General features: G+C 41.8%; 1 protein-coding gene and 1 long non-coding RNA gene across 7 annotated transcripts in view; one reads left to right on the top strand and one right to left on the bottom strand.

Annotated features, from left to right (window-relative positions):
* The first annotated feature begins 622 nt into the window (after nt 1–622).
* On the top strand, nt 623–2,804 carry LOC115590304 (uncharacterized). Of its 2 annotated transcripts, XR_003985735.1 has the most exons (4): nt 623–803; nt 1,002–1,244; nt 1,886–2,004; nt 2,635–2,804. It is a non-coding gene; the product is annotated as an uncharacterized LOC115590304 (long non-coding RNA). The 2 variants fall into 2 exon arrangements; XR_003985734.1 differs by having other exon boundaries at nt 639–1,244.
* A 3,823-nt stretch (nt 2,805–6,627) lies between these two features.
* The window catches only part of LOC115590292 (serine/threonine-protein kinase/endoribonuclease IRE1-like), a 46,104-nt gene continuing 36,073 nt past the window's right edge, over nt 6,628–16,658 (bottom strand). For 2 of the 5 annotated variants that reach the window (XM_030431624.1, XM_030431626.1), the window contains 5 exons: nt 10,089–10,252; nt 9,789–10,009; nt 8,446–8,575; nt 8,279–8,379; nt 6,628–7,220 (listed from right to left, as the gene is read on the bottom strand). In XM_030431624.1, coding sequence (XP_030287484.1) covers nt 6,983–7,220; nt 8,279–8,379; nt 8,446–8,575; nt 9,789–10,009; nt 10,089–10,252 — 854 coding nt within the window. In that variant the 3' untranslated portion in view covers nt 6,628–6,982. Of the gene's footprint in view, nt 7,221–8,278; nt 8,380–8,445; nt 8,576–9,788; nt 10,010–10,088; nt 10,253–10,356; nt 10,951–16,658 lie in introns of those variants that run through there. The other 3 variants (XM_030431628.1, XM_030431625.1, XM_030431627.1) reach the window with 3 other exon arrangements.

The following is a 16,658-nucleotide window of genomic DNA, read 5'->3' as shown; positions in this document are numbered from 1 at the left end:
TGGTGGCCAAAAGTGAGTCAGTCTCCACTGCATCTCCATCTTTTTTCTGTCTACCTTACTCTCTCTTCCTGTTCAGTTAGTAAGATCAAGTCAGTCCCCAGAAATGAAGAGGAAGTTTCAGTGCACTACAAAAGTGCAGGGCAAAGATAACACAAGCTCCTTTAGAGAGGTTAGTGAAGTTAATGCTCTGTCTACACAATATCATGAATATTTTGTTTGCAATAAAAAAAAGTAAGGAAAGTAATTTATCCTGTGAGGGGAGACTTGATGTTCAGTTAATGTTGATATTATAGCAGCCATAACCTGAACATAACATAACATAACATAACATGATGCTAATATAAACCAAACATAACATAACATAATGCTAATATAACCATATCATAACATAACATAATGCTAATATAAGCCAAAAATAACATTACATAACATAACATAAGGAAACATATCTTTCAATCATATTTTCAGACATTAATTGCTGAACTCTTACTCATTGTGTATTTTGAGGGCAACATTCTCCACAATTAAAACTAACTCAAGAAATAGTCAGGATTTTGGAAAGCTCTTATATTTATTCAAGTTGTGAAAATACAGATATATTTTCAATACTATTTGTTGTGAATCCTCTGCTGGGAGGAGGAGTACACGTCACAGCAAGCTGCTTCATGCACAGACTGATGGACTGTTTGCCCATGCGCAGTGTGTTCGATAAAACTTTCTGTGCAGTTTAGTTGAGTATATCTTCCACCGATCGTCAGCGCTCTTCTTTATTCCTTCGTGCAACAGTGTGCGTCGGTGATGATGTAAGTTACGTGATGAGTGGATATTGTTTATATTTCATATGTGATGAGAGCTATTAATATTACCAGGTTACTAAACTCGGTTTGCTTGTTAGCTTACCATTTAGCATGTCTTACTGAACCCCATGACACATAGACGGCCCAACATGTAACTCAGTTAATTACCATACATTTTATTTTCTTCTGTGACTGTTTATTTAGCGGTGTAGCTGTCCTTCATTGAGGCTGCTATCATATTGATGCTAGCATGTCAAATTGACCAGACCGGTAGCTGCCTGGGCTGTCTTAGAGTCCTAAAGAGAGAGAGTGGCGCCACCTCCGTTTACTGCAATGGTTCAGTTTTTTCACAGCAATGGCGGAGCATGGAGCCCCGCAAAAGTTTTCGCTAACTTCCGCCCAATGTAATTCTTATGGAGCACACGATCGGAGCAACACTTGATCAAGGTAAAATGTTTAAAGAATGACATTTTCACATCAGTAGTGCATCGGAATTAAATTGACATGAGTAACGTAATTAAGTATGTTGTCGGATTGTCCCCGTCTAGATTAGAAGATTCAGAGAATATTAACAGATAAAAGTTTAAGCTAGCACACTAGATAACGATAGCTACAAATGCAACAGGCTAAATTGTAAATTTGGTTCTCCAAATACAACTTAATCCAATGCTGTCAATTTATACTATCAGCGAGGTTAATGTGTAGGGAGTGTGATTGTAGTTAAACATCAATTTAATATCATTGAGGCTGCGGAATGACGGGTGAAACTTATATCAGGACATTAATTATGAACTGAACTCATAATGTCTCTCACCATCGCATTGCACTGACTCAATACCATCGTCAGTATGTTTCTAGCTTCAGAGAGCTATTTTGTGAAATATTGCAGCCCATACACTTATCCACTAGCCTACTATATTAGGGCTGCCAGTTTATATTTGATATTCGAATATAGGCGCAGTGATGCCACTTCACAACTTTATTTTGCATGCTGCAGGCCAGGAGTGCTGAGTAGACAATAGGGAGACTGAAAACATAATGAATGTGATGCTTTTCAAGCAGTCATACTAAACAAATGTCCCTAACAGGTGATATCATCTTGCATATATTTGGAAACCTACAGTAGGAGCACTTTGTTGTGTAGCGTCAGTGATGCTGCAGGCCAGGAGTACTGAGTGGACCACAGTGAGACTGGAAACATAGTAAGGTGGGTCAGGCACAATAAATCATACTAGACTGGTATCATCTTGCAATATTATCAAAGGAATAATACTAACCATTGCTATGAGTCATATTATTTGATACACCTGTGCAACGTCATGCAGTGCAGTACAAAGGCTGTGCTATAAATTCTACTTATCTTCAGTTTTTGTTGACATTACCATAAAAGATGTTCATTCTACTTGATGTTATCTGTTGAGGTCAGAGTGGGTGGTGGTGCTGGGCTGGCCTGCATTATCTCAACAATTGTTGCTTATATTTTGCCTTTAAGTATTTCAATGGAGAGGGCAAAATATCAGGAACACTGATGAATATAATGCACCCAGTACAGCAGACACCTTATAGCCTGGTTCTGGTAGTTGGCGGAACAGTGATGTTTGCTGGATACAGGTATGTGGAGGGGCAGTGATGCTGGCTTTACCCTAAAACACTTTCAGCTCTTCTGGGGTTGCCTGATGTTAAACCTAGGCCACTGTTCTTTTTCAACTTCTTGGTTTGGCTCTTGCTTCCAAGATGGTGATCTTTTAAGTGTTGTTTTTTCCTGTCTTTTTTTTTTGCTTCAATCCACAACTTCAACCTAATAAATCTCCTGATGATCTTTTCTGTTACTCCACAGCATAATGGAAACCTGCTGTAGAGTGCCAGAGCTTCCTTCTCCAACACACCCTCTGCGTTTGGAAGCTCCATGAGGGAGGAACCAGTCTTTGTCCTTCGGTTCCCTTGGTTTTTGCATTGTTTTTCCTGTTCTGTGTTCTCTGTTTTTAATTAAAAAAAATCCTAAACTTCCCAGTGGTGTGGTATTTGAAAGTGTGCGGAAGTGCAAATGCATTGTTTGAATATGATTAGCCCACACATTTTTTTGTTGTTTAAATCTTTGAAGGTGATAAAATTGCTATTTCTGACTTTAGCCACCCATGCTACATTAATTTCTTCGAGCATCCCCATGCAGCACAGTATACCATGGTGAAGACTGTATTTGAAGGACAACATACCAGAAAGGACACACACAGCTTGACGTGCTGATCTGTTTGACTTCTTTAGATACTGTTTTTAAGGACTTCATTGTGGTAAGTGCATTGGGAAAAACAAGACTGTGGTTTTTATGCATCAATGAGTAGAGTAAGTTTGGATAAGTAAGAATAGTTAACGAATATTGATAGAATTCCATTTATTTGCAATGAATTCAAATCAAAATTTATTTGCCATGGATTTCCTATTAGAACACAGTTATCTTCTGATATCATATTATCATCATCATGATGCTGTTGTGAGTCCAGACTTCTTCTGCAGTCAACTGACAAATCATTGTTAGTCACCTGTTAGTCTGCCTCACTCAAGTCTGAAAGTTTAAAAAAAGAAAATATTACGATTTTATTGCTATCAAGAACTGTAAATGTTTAGTAAAGTTAACAGAGTTCTAAGCAATTAACACAAGTGCATAAATATGCATATAATTGACAAGAATAGTTAATAAATAGTGGTAGAATTTCATTTATTTGCAATGAATTCAAATAAAAATTGAATTCATTTGCCATGGATTTCCGATTAGAACAGTTATTATCATAATGCTGCTGGGATTCCAGACTTGTCTGTTAGACTGTTAGTCTGCCTCACTCAAGTCATAAAGTAAATAAAAAGCAGAAAATATTACGAATGTATTGCTTTACAGGTTAAGTAAACATAACGGAGTTCGAATCAATTAACACAAGCATATAAAAGTTGCAAAGCAAAGCATTTATTGACCATTATTTACCAATCGTCGTGGTTTACCTAGTGTTTTCAATTGCCCGCCAAGCACTTCCGGGAACTTTTGGAGGCTACATGGACCACGTGATCCGCCAGCGTTTTGAACTTCCGTTGTCGCCACTCTCTCTCTTTAGGACTCTAGGCTGTCTCAGTTTAGCTTGGTCACATGACCGGCCTGTTGCGCCAAGCTGTAGTGTTGTTTAATGATCTTACACTGACCCCTATTGGTGATTTGCAGTATGACACCTTATTCATGTCTGTTGTAATTAATGTTATTCTATTAATGCCACTGTATCGTAGGTTAATTGTTATTAATGTTGTTTATTGTTGTTGTCCTCTGCAGACATCACAAACCACACACATACAAATACTACAGTGTCCTGATCATTTGGATAGAGGATAATAAAGTCATCTAAAGGGAAGAAGTTGCTGCGTCTTCTCTGACCGGAGGATTAGGCCAGTATATATACAGCCAGCATATCATCACCGAAGCTGTTCCGTAACACTATTCAATGAATGAACAAGGTCCCTTCACCTTCTAAGTTTTATAAATTTCTGCAAAAGAACATTTTATTTTTTCAAAGCAAGCGCAAAGACCCGTTCATATTTTTGTGACAAACAGAAATTGCAGTCTTTGTTTTATGTACATTTTGTAGGTTGTAAATCAGAATTCAGTGTTTTCAAAGAACAGAACCAAACCTCTTTATTCCTCTTGTAATCTTTCTGAAATGGCAGTACATGTGAGAGACTGTGGCAGAACGGGTAACGAGACAGGATAATCAAGAAAGTAAAATGACTCACATAATGTAATTAAATGATGGAAAAATACACAAAATTGTAAAAAAAACTTAACTATTGTCATCTTCAGGGTCTTTTCAGGTTAAATTGGCACACCAAGAAGTGAAAAGAAGTATAATTTTGCAACCCACATGGTTGGCTGGTCCAACTCTAACAAAATATTATTGTTTTTGTTCATATGACATCAGTGGCGCCGCCAGCCGGAATCCTGTACGCACTGTGCGTACTATTTTTGAAGGTGAAAAAAAAATAAATAAATAAAATAAAGCAATTTGTATTCTGTGTAATTTCTCCCTCCCTCTGCTTAGCGGGAAAGCGGGGACTTGGGATCACTTTTCATAGCCTGTATCCCTCTCTGCACAGAGATGCATTTATTTATAGGAACAGCATAGGCTAGTGAGCACCATACATATGTCTTCTCAGTAGCGTAACATCATGGTGATAGGCCCCGGTGCAAATATTTTTTTTGTGCCCCTAAACACAGGCGCGCGCGCTTGGACTCATGCACAGCCACTCGAGAGAACTGCTATTGCAGGGCTGGACTGGCCATCGGGAGTACCGGGATTTTTCCCGGTGGGCCGATCAATAATGGGCCGATGGACGGCCGTTTTTTATTTTATCTATTTATTTATTTATTTATTCTGCTGCTCCACGATGTTTCTCTGTCGACCCCAAGAGACAGAGAGATCGGCGAAAAATCAAACTGAGCTTCAGTGTCTGTCCGAGGAGGACAGCAACAGGGCCAGGCTGCCTGCTGGAGGGAGGAAGAAGTCTAACGAGGAGCCTGAGATAAACATGCGGGGATGAGTTATCAGCAGACGGGCACGCCACGAGAGAGTGTCCCGCAAAATGATCAGGACGATGGAGAAACAAATGTCCGCCACCGTGAGTGACAGCAGAGATGAGGAGTTTGCCGCGAGTGCTGGTTGGCTGAATCGTTTCCTCCGCCGCAACAACTTCACCTGCAGAAGACGTACAACTATTGTCCAGAAGGATGCCAGAGAATTCTCCGAGAAGCTGGAGAAGTTTGTGACATTTTCATCCCGGATTTTTGAGAGGAAGGAATTAAACGCCTGTCCCAAATTGCCGCCTGGTCCCAAATAAACGCCTTGTCTGTTAAGTGATTGAAACAAATAAACGCCCTGACTATTATTTGGTATTTTACGGTATAATAACTCTACGGCCCGGGGAGAGAGACATGCATTGGCTCGGCCCACAGTGCTCAGCTGCAGACACAGCAGAGCAGTGACGAGACGGGACTCATCATGACTGACAGGCATCAAGGCCACTCAGCGTTACCCTACCGACCCGCCCCCAGCTATTTCATTCACAAAAACAGGACCTGCGGCAATTCTGGACAGCTGTTTTTTTTGTTTTGTTTTTCTTTCTTCCTTCATGGGCCCCTGACGGCGTCTGGGCCCCGGTGCAGCTGCACCGGTTGCACCGCCGATACTTACGCCACTTCTACAAATCCCGACCACGTTTGCAAAGTCTGGATGAAAACAAATGCTGCATGTCTGCAGTGCACTGTCCAGGGTGCTGAACCGGGCCGGATTGGAAGATTCGGTGGGCTAGATATTTGAATTATGCAAATCAGCGGGTGACACCAAACAACGTCTGCCCAAGCAAGTCAGAGCTTTTCTTTCTCTCACACAGTGACCTGGAGAGACGCAGCCGCATCTCAGAGGACGATCGCGCGTGTGTGCGCAATTGCGCATAGCGTGTGTTGCCCCTTCTCCACTACATAATACAGCTCGGCTCTACCTGACTCAGTTTAGTTGCTTTTCCATCACAACTGAGTTCGTCATAGTTCCACCTCAGCGGGGGCGACGTCGTCATATCATGGCGGCTACAGTCGCATCATATCTTTTTCTCTCCTCTGGTCAGCTCCAAACTCACTTGTCTGCACTGCGATTATGGACCACAGCGTGGTTTTCCACACATCAGCCATTTAATACGTGTCAGAATAACCACAGTCTCATAGATCATGTGGGCGCTGCAATCTGTTATTTCACTGATACTGAAAACATTAGATTTTGTATTAAAAAAGTATTTTTCCATTTGTTGTATTTGCCGTTTCTGTGCGTACTTTGAAATTGAATCCTGGCGGCGCCACTGTATGACATGACCTGTATAATTTGTAAGATACAACTAAAAACATCAGATAAATGTTGCAAAATAAAAGAAGAACAGTTCCTGATTATGATGATTCTCATGTAAAAGTATAAAATCTTAAAAAATACAAATTCTACACCATAACAAATGAGGAGAAAGTCCTTTGAATTGTACTTAACGTACCATTAATGTTATTCGTAACATTTTTTTTTAGGTCTCATGATATCAGGTGTGAAAAGGCCTCTTGGACTATCTTTGTGCAGTGCTGCTGAAGCCTTGCTATGGGGTTGGGCAGGACACTACAACTAATGGTGTTCTTTTACACCAGAACTGGTTGTGCTTGGTTGAGACTCTTGTACTGGGACACCTGGGTGCTCCTCATTTATGGACAGCACTGTGAACCTTGTGGTGATGTCTTCTCTCTGAAACATTTCCTTCAGAGGGACCTCTGAATTCCAACCTTTGCTCTTGGCAAACTTGTAAACACATCCGAAGAGATCAGGAAACAGCTCCATCACTTTAACTTCGTCTTCATCATCGGCACTGCAAAGGAAAAGGAACCTTTCATTACAAAGTATTGAAAACTAGCATATATGGGTGAATGACACCTATAACCAAAGCATCACATCATGTGCTAGTAGACTTAATGACTTCTGGATTGTGTTTTGGCTTTCAGTTGTCATGCATCTTCTTTGTCACTGTCTGTGATAGTCATAATAATTCAAGGGAATGTAGTTGACGGATCAGAAAAGTAATTTAAATCATGCATACAGCACTGAAAGGGACATCAAAGATAAGGTCTGCATGACAGATAACATGCTCAGTTTCTGGCAGTTGGCTTTTATAGCTGATTATGAAATATATTAGACTTTTAACAAACTCCAAGTGCTGATTAGGGCTGCTGTCCACTGAAATACAAGTAACTAAACAGGTTTTGTTTACAAGCAGTTTTGTCAAATTTACCCAAATTAAGTACCATGTTTTCTTTTTGACTTCCTACATTTAACTGAAAAAATAGGCTTGTTTTTAGTTTGAAAACTGGTTTACAGGTGAATATAGATGCAGAGCATCAGCAAGAAGTTGAATGTAATAGTATGTGAGGAAATATATGATCTAAACATTAAAGAGGTCATATTATGCTTGTTACCTTTCATTTATTGTGTTATGAAGCATGTTTGTGCATGTGAAAGGTTTGCAAAGTGAAAAAACCCAAAGTCCATGCCACAGGGTTATTATTAAATATATACACTCAGACAAACAGCAGACATACAGTTGCTACTGCTGTAGCAGTGACATTTTAGATCACACTACCTTGTTCAGCATGACCCCCCCTACTCTGCCTCTAATTGGCTACATCCTGCCTGTGAAGATATGCACATGTGCAACTCTCACCAAAGACTGAACAGAGTAGAGATGTCTCACTCACAAGACACAGTGTGAAAAGGGACGCTGCAGTGATGCACCACATGAGAAAAATTATGTTTTTTTTTTTGGAAAATTAAAGGTATGTAAACCTATTTTACAAGAACCCCCAAATAAAAGTATGAACCTGGAAATAATATGCATAGCATAATATGACTTGTTAGCCGAGTTTCACTCACTAGTGCACATGAAGGGTTCGGATGAAGCGCAGTAATCCCAGTATGTGGTCAGGGTAGGGTTTCTTCTTGTCATCCACCTTCTGGAGCAATTCTGGTGAAAACTGTAACACCGAATAAATTAGTGATAGGGAGTAATATAAAAGTTGAAGTTGTTATGTTGCAGTCACCTTCTTTTTCCACTGTCTGAAGGATCCATCCCTGGCGTATTGTTCCATTGAACTGATCAGTTCCGGGTCAGCATGTCGGCAGTTCGACACCTCCTCCCTGTCGCCAGTCTTTCTCAAGTAGTCAAGTCTCCTGACAAAAAAGTGTATCTTAGAATATATGAATTACAAAACAAACTAATATCATATAACCTAAAGGTTCTGTTCCAATGTTAAGTAAACTCAAAAACTCAAGATCTCACTGACTCTAACATATTACTCTGTAATAAAGTGAAACTACATTAAATAAAGCCCAATAAACGCACCATCCTCTGAGTGCTGTTCTCTGTCTGATCATTATTAATATGGAACTACATCATCAATTACAGCCTGTGTTGTCTAATTGAGCCATTGTAGGTCTGTGGTGGAAGCATTAAGTGTGAAATCTTCAGTATCACTTGGTAGTGAGGGGGTGTCTAATCAATATGTTATGGATCTGATATGGTATTGTATTTGATTTCTCAGTGCATGATCTTGTATGCAATAGGATATTTCCTGTTTGGTTTCTAATTACAATATAATTCTGCATAGTAGTCTAAGTATTTACATTTTGGTCTAATAATGCATTCTATGCAATTCCTAATTATAACCTGATTTTGGTGTATGGCTTATAATTATGGTAGAACTTTATCATACTTACTTTTTATTTTTTGTCTAATTTGTTATAAAGTACGACTTGTAGCATCTTATTAGTTAAGAAGGCCTTAACTGTTTTTGTTTACTGTCTTAAAAATACCACATTATTTCTAATTTTTTTCTCATTTGACAAAAAGTACGGCTTAGTACTTCTTATGAGTGTGCTCTAACATAAAGTGCAACTATGTTACACAAATCACAAAAATCTTTCAACAAAAGGAGTTTTGAGGTGTCTGTGTTACTACATATTCTGAGCTATGATTTAACTGTGACAGACTGTTTTTCCTCATGTGAGTTAAGGAATATGGATGGTGTCGGGTTTCCATGTGCAGGGGCCCCTGGAGTCATTAATCAGCTCTGTGTGTGTTAAAGGTTAACTGAGTTTGGCCCTCATGCCAAATGTTTGGAGATGCTCAAGCATATATATTTCCACGTATGAACAGAGAGATAATCCGGTCAACTGTAGGGGACAAGGAGTGACATCAGCAGAGTTAGGTGATTCACAGAAAATGAGCAGGGGGGCAGACCAACTCCTCTTTCACCTACTGGATAGAGGGACCCTCAATCCACCAAAGTGACCAATTAGAAGAAGTAGGTAGATCCTTTTATCACCAAACTACACGCTCACACCTTTGATGGAGACAGTCCAGAAACAACAGTTTCCTTCCTACCTCTCAGGTTTCCAGAAGAAGGGATGACTCAAGCATTCTTCCACTGTAGGTCTGCTCTCTGGTTCTTGACTGATCATCCACTCGATGAGGTCCTTTGCCACCAAATCTTCAACATGGTCCAACGTGTACAAACCTTTATGAATGTTGTACTCACATTCAAAGGTGTCGCCGAAAGGATGGTGTCCTCCAGAGAGGATGTAATAAATCAGCATCCCTGCCACCTTAAGAATTAACAGTTTTGCAATATATGAAGTATTTTCTCCAAGTCATCAATTGAGTTTACATAGCAGTAAAGCTGACCTGTATATCAGTGCTCCGCTTGTATCTTATGGCAGCTTCTCCTGTTAAAGTCTCCCTGGCCATCCAGCATTTAGTTCCTGCTCTGCCTGTGTGACAAGTTGTTTGTCCTGTGGATAACTGTCTACTGATGCCAAAATCTGCTAATCTCGCCCTCCTGGTAACATCTGCAGGACAAATCAAAGAAGACAAACTCAGACATTAAAATCACAATTCATACTTTTAAATTCAAATATTATTGTTATTTTCAAATATTTTAAACTTTCCTTACCAATCAAAACATTCTGTGGTTTGAGATCACTGTGGAGAATTGGTGTATTATGTGAATGAAGCACTTTTAAACTCTTCAGAACCTGTTTGACAAGTTTCTCTTTCAGCAGACCACCATCATTGTTTCTGATGCATTCTTCCAGGGTGTATTCACAAAGCTGAAGACCAAGATATCCAAAGTACTCATCCTCTGCAAAGTCAACGTATCGTACAATAGATGGATGATCAAGTTCTGGAAGTCGTAGAAATCCCTCCTCATTCCTCAGAACTTGATAGTTGCTTTTTGTCATTCTCTTAATAGCAACCTCAGTGCCATCATCTCTCAGCCCCAAGAAGACTTCAGTACCATCACTGCCCTTCGCTATGCGGAACTCTTCATCATTCACATACTTCATGCTCCCGACTCTGGTTACTCTGCTTCCATCAGTGCTAACCAGCTTCTGTAATTTTTCTCTCCACCTCTTGCTGATTTGTAGCCATGTGTGTGTATCTGATGACACAGTGGTGTTGGAGTGGAGTGGCTGAACATTTGAAGTTGACTCCACAACAGGAATTGATATTAGATTAGTTGCGTCACTCAAACACTTGTCATTTGGGTCTTGTCAAACACACCATATGTGAAGACTCTGATCTCTGAGGAGTGATGGTCCTTTACAAAAGGAGCAAGTGTTTTGCACAGTTTCCTCACAAAGTTCAGATCCCAGCCATCTGTGCCTTTTGTTTTCTGTGTTATCACATACAGTGTTTCCAGAAGAAGTCTACATACATCAGATCTCTCTTTTAAGCAAAGCTGGTCCAGTAGTTGGGGGACTAAAGCTTGTGCTTGTTCATTTGGTATTTCCTCCATAGTACACAGAAGTACATTTAAAGTAATAATTGCCTGATGTAAATTTTCCTGGAGAATGTTTGGAAAGCGTCTGACTGCTCCTTCAATGTAGGTGTTCAGATTTCCAGTGTCCTTCAGCCATTTGATACATCCCTGGCTGTATCTATCTTCATCTGGCCCTGTTACAGTGAAAATATATTCAATGATGGTCAGATGGGTCTGAGGATCCTCCAACAGCATGTGACTGTCAAAAGTTTTGAACACTTGTTCAGGTGTTTTCTCCTGTGTCGCAATTGCCAAATCCACAAAATATCTGATTTTAGAGCATAATTTATCTCCTTTCGATGCGAGCTTGTGAATCATCTTGGATATTTTTTCATTGGGAGAACCATTTTCAGGATGAGGATCTTGGAACAGTAACACCAGTGCCCCAGCAGAGATGAGGACTTTCCCAACATCCTCTCTGTCTTTGATGGCAGCAGCATGCAGTGGTGTGAATGGCTGTGGATCACATCCATCTGGCTTAGCTCTTGCTTCAAGCAGTTTTTCTACAAAAAAAAGTGGTGCTTGGGATAGTGAGACATAATGCAGAGGTGTCAAGTCTCGGTTTGAATTACTGTTTGGGTCTGCACCCTGCTGCAAAAGGAAAGTAAAAATATCCCTGTTGTGAGTTACAACAGCAGCAGTCAGTGGGGTTATGAAGTCATTACACTCTGTGCATGGGTAAAGTTCATTTATGTCGTTCTCCTTTAGTAATCTTTTTAGCCTCTTGAGGTTGTTGTCAATTACACACTGTATTATAGGATGTGTTCCTGTTGGGGGTGCTGGCAGTTGGAACTGTGGGTTGATATTCATTTCCTTTTCTTCAGCTTAACTGTGAAAAAGAAAAGGTTAGAATATTAATGTTACATTATGTATGAATCATATCATTTTCACATTAAATCTTATTTAAAAACATTTTATCAAGGTGAGGTGCAAATCCATCTCAAGCCATGCCCTGTAACTACATATAAGTACCAGAAGTAATGCAAAATCATTTCTACAACTTGAAACCTCTACTACACTTGTCCACTGGTGCACTACACTGCACTCTTATGCACTTGTCTGATTTATGCACACTCTAAGACACTCAGGGGCGGTTCTAGGGGGGGGCCAACAGGGGCCAGTGCCCCCGTAACTCTGAGTCTGGACCCCCCTGTGGCCCCCCTGACAGGGAGTCTGCATTAATAACACAATGACAGATTTCTTGCAATGATTTTGTTCTGAAGGGAAAGGCAGAAATATAGTGTCTCAGCAGTTTGCTACCCAATCAAAATTGCTGAAATTGTAAACACTGCTTTGTCTGAATGAGGGATTTATCCTTTTTTCCAGGTTGTATGTGCCCCCTAACAAAAAAGCCGGCCCCAACCTGGCCCCCCTATTAAAACTGGTCTAGAACCGCCACTTAGACACTGTGATACAATTGTCATGCACCAATACACTGTATTATTAAAAGAGCTGTACTGTTGATAAACAGAGAGATAGGTTGCAAGCATTAGTCGTATTTATGAGGAGTTAATACACTGGAGAGAAAAGTCAGGGTATGAGCACAGCTGACTCCGATGGAGAGGCAATGGTCAAGAGATAACACTTGTTTTGCTCAGAGGCATCGAGGTGAGCCAGTTTCAAACAGAGAAAGTCCTTGATCAAGCTTTACTTAATGATACAATTCTAAATAAATGGTAAAAAGTACATTGTAGTTTGTCTTCTCTCAAATGAATGAATACGCCTGAGACTACTAGAATTGCTGGCAGCATTAACTACGTGTTTATTACAGAGTACCACACCTTTCCCTCACTGTAGAGGATTGAGAATGTTGTGCTATGTTGAGTGATGTCCTCCAGGTGGCGGCATAGCCTAGGCCAAATGTTGTTTACTAAGTAGTCAGTCTAAAGCGCCACCGCTGGCATGTTGTTGACCTCTCGACATGTTCCTGTTACTGAGAAGTGCTCCCAGTAAACCAGCCACAACTGACCTCCCATGTCCGTCCATTCTTTAAGTATATCATATTACATTTTGGCGATGAGGAAACCCGGAGAGCTCACTGTGAGTTGTTAGGATCAGAAAACAGCCTGTGAGTTCAACTACGCGGAAACTTGGTTAATGTCGGGCGTCGAGGGAGCTAATGCTAGCGACAACGCTAGCAACAGGCCACAGTGATGGTGGGGACACTTGTGGCTTTCGACGGCCAGGTTCAAACCTGGGAGGAGTATGTCAAAATTTGGAATCACAGATGCTGGAAAGAAGCGTGCAATACTGTTGAGCTCATGGGCAGCCGGACATTTAGTTTGATGAGAAACTTGCTAAGCCCGGACAAGCCTGGAGATAAGTCATATGAGGACTTGGCTATACTGCTACAGTCACATTATAACCCAAAGCCCAGTGAGATAGTCCAGAGATTCAAGTTTAACTCGAGGATGAGGGCGGCGACAGAGTCTGTGACGGAGTACGTAGCGGTGCTACGAGACCTGGCTCAACACTGTAACCACGGGGACAAGTTGAAAGAGATGCTGCGCAACGGGCTCGTATGTGGCATATCAGATTATCGCATCCAGCGGAGATTGTTGGTGGAGCCGGAGCTGACATTTGAGAAGGCATTGAAATCACGCAAGCCATCGAGACCGCAAGCAGATACGTGCAGGTCCTACAACTGCAACCAAAAACGATGGACAGTAATGTGAGCACAACCGCCAGTGCATGATGTGAAGGCAGGACAGACGTGGCAAGGCAAAACAACACCACTAAATTGTTATAGGTGTGGGGGTGAACATGTGGCAAGAGACTGTCGGTTTATCAATGAAAAGTGCCATGCTTGTGGTCAAAAAGGACATTTGGAGAAGATGTGCAGATCCTCGCCTCCTACAGGCCTGCAGCAGCTAAAGGGTGGAGGGAAGCATAAGCAACTTGGCAAAGGGGTATAAAGAGATAAAAAGCAGTCTGCACACCACATAAGTGAATCCCCTTTGCATCTCTCTAGTGAAGAAGATGTGTTTACACTGCACAATCTGACAGAGCCTAAAATAGCTAAAATATACCCTATTACCACTAAGCTAAACCTAAATGGTAACATGGTGGAATTTGAGGTGGATACTGGCTGCAGTGTGACAATTATGTCAAAGACTGAGTATGCTAAGTTATGGTCTGCAGGGAGTACGCCAGAGCTGCAAGAATGTTCACTGACTCTTAAAACATGTACTGGTGAGAGAGTGCCTACACTAGGTGCAGCAGAAGTAACTGTCCAGTTCAAAGGCCAAATCAAGCAGCTTCTAGTGGTGGTCGTAGCAGGGCCAGGGCCAAACCTGGTGGGCAGAGCATGGATTAAGGAGCTGGGAGTGAACTGTGTGTTGGTAAACAAGGTAGAACAACAAGTGACACTGCAGGAGGTGTTAAGACAGAACGAGGATGTTTTCAAAGAGGAACTGGGAACCTGGAGGGGCCCACCAGCAAAAATATACATAAAAGAAGGGTTTGCTCCAAAGTTCTATAAACCCCAGCCAGTTCCCTATGCTATGAGAAAGAAGGTGGAGGTCGAGTTGGAGAGATTCACCAATCAGGGGATAATTGAGCCCATGAAATTCTCTGAGTGGGCTGCACCGATTGTTCCTGTGTTGAAACCTGACAATTCAGTGCGTATCTGTGGAGATCACAAGCTCACAGTCAATTTAATGTCAAAGTTGGAACAGTATCCAATACCAAAACTGGAGGACTTGTTCGAGAAGTTGTCGGGTGATGAAAAGTTTAGTAAACTGGACTTGAGCCATGGATATCAACAGGTGATCCTGGATGAAGCATCTAAGCCCTATGTCACTATTAACACTCACAAAGATCTGTTCCAGGTGAACCGTCTGCCATTGGGGGTTTCTTCCAGTACAGCCATTTTTCAGCTTCTAATGGAGAGTCTAGTGGCTGGCATCCCAAACGTGGCTGTGTATTTGGACGACATTTTGCTGACTGGCCGAGATGACAGAGAGCATCTGGCAACGCTGAACCAGGTGCTGGCACGGCTGCAGGACGCCGGCCTTCGTCTAAAACACAACAAATGTGCCTTCATGGAACAGGAAGCAGAGTTCTCAGGACATAAAGTGGAGGCCTCTGGACTCCATCCCCTGCCACACAAAGTCATGGTCATCCAGGAAGCCCCAGCACCCACTAATGTCACTGAGCTGCGTGCGTACTTGGACTGTTAAAAAAGGGCACTAAATAGAAATGGGGAAAAGAACAAGAGAACGCTTTTGAGGAATTCAAATGCCTGATGCAATCTTCTGAAGTGTTAGTGCATTATGACAGTCAAAAAGACCTGATCCTGTCCTGTGATGCCTCGCTCTATGGAGTGGGGGTGGTGTTATCGCATCGAATGCCAGATGGACAGGAGCGACCCATCAGCTTCATGTCGAGGACGCTGAGGTCATCTGAATCCAACTACTCACAATTAGACAAAGAGGGTCTGGCAGTGATGTTTGGCATTCAGCGCTTCCACAAATATCTGTATGGGAGAAAGTTTGTCATTTGCACTGATCACAAACCCTTGCTATCCCTCTTTAACGAGATGGGCTGTAACACTGAGAGCATATGAATGTGAGATCATATACAAGCCGAGAAAACATCATGGCAACGCAGATGCCATGAGTCGACTCCCGCTGCAGCAACCTTCAGCCCAGAAGGAGCAGGAGGAAAGAGTGCTCATGATGGAGACTGTAACTCTGGTGTCAGCGGCTAAATGAGCAGGTGGACTAACGGAGACCCTGTGTTGGCCAGAGTGACACAGTTTATCCAACATAGATGGCCACTGCACGACTTAGACCCAGGTTTTCAACCTTATGCTGTGTGAAAAACAGAGTTCAGTGTACAAGAGGGGTGTGTACTGTGGGGGTTACGTGTGGTGGTACCGCCACCAGGGCGAGACACCATGTTAAAGCAACTACATCATGGTCACATAGGCATCACCAGGATGAAAGCTTTGGCACGAAGCTACTTCTGGTGGCCAAAGCTGGGCGCTGACATTGAGACTGTAGTTAAAAGATGTGTCACATGCCAAGAACACCGTAACCTGCCTGCTCCAGCACCACTTCACCCATGGGAGTGGAGAGGACCTTTTATGGGACACATGTTTCTGATCCTGATGGATGCGCATTCAAAGTGGATGGATGTTTATCCTGTAACAGCCTCCACCTCAGCCATCACGATTGAATGCCTGCGAAAGAGTTTTAGCAACCAGGGGATACCAGAGACCATTGTGTCAGATAATGGCTCATGCTTTGTGAGTGTAGAGTTCAAAGAATTTCTGGCGAAAAATGGGATTGAGCACATCACTTCTGCTCCTTATCAAGCTTCATCCAACGGCTGGGCCGAGCGCGCAGTCCAGACATTCAAGTCAATGATGAAAAAGGCAGGTGAGGGCAGCATCACCACTAAAGTGTCAAGAGTGCTGATTTAATTAT

This window comes from Sparus aurata, chromosome 10 (assembly GCF_900880675.1).
Source record: "Sparus aurata chromosome 10, fSpaAur1.1, whole genome shotgun sequence".
Classification (NCBI taxonomy): Eukaryota; Metazoa; Chordata; class Actinopteri; order Spariformes; family Sparidae; genus Sparus; species Sparus aurata.
The sequence above is the reverse complement of the archived record's forward strand: the minus strand, read 5'-3'. Positions and strand labels throughout refer to the sequence as shown.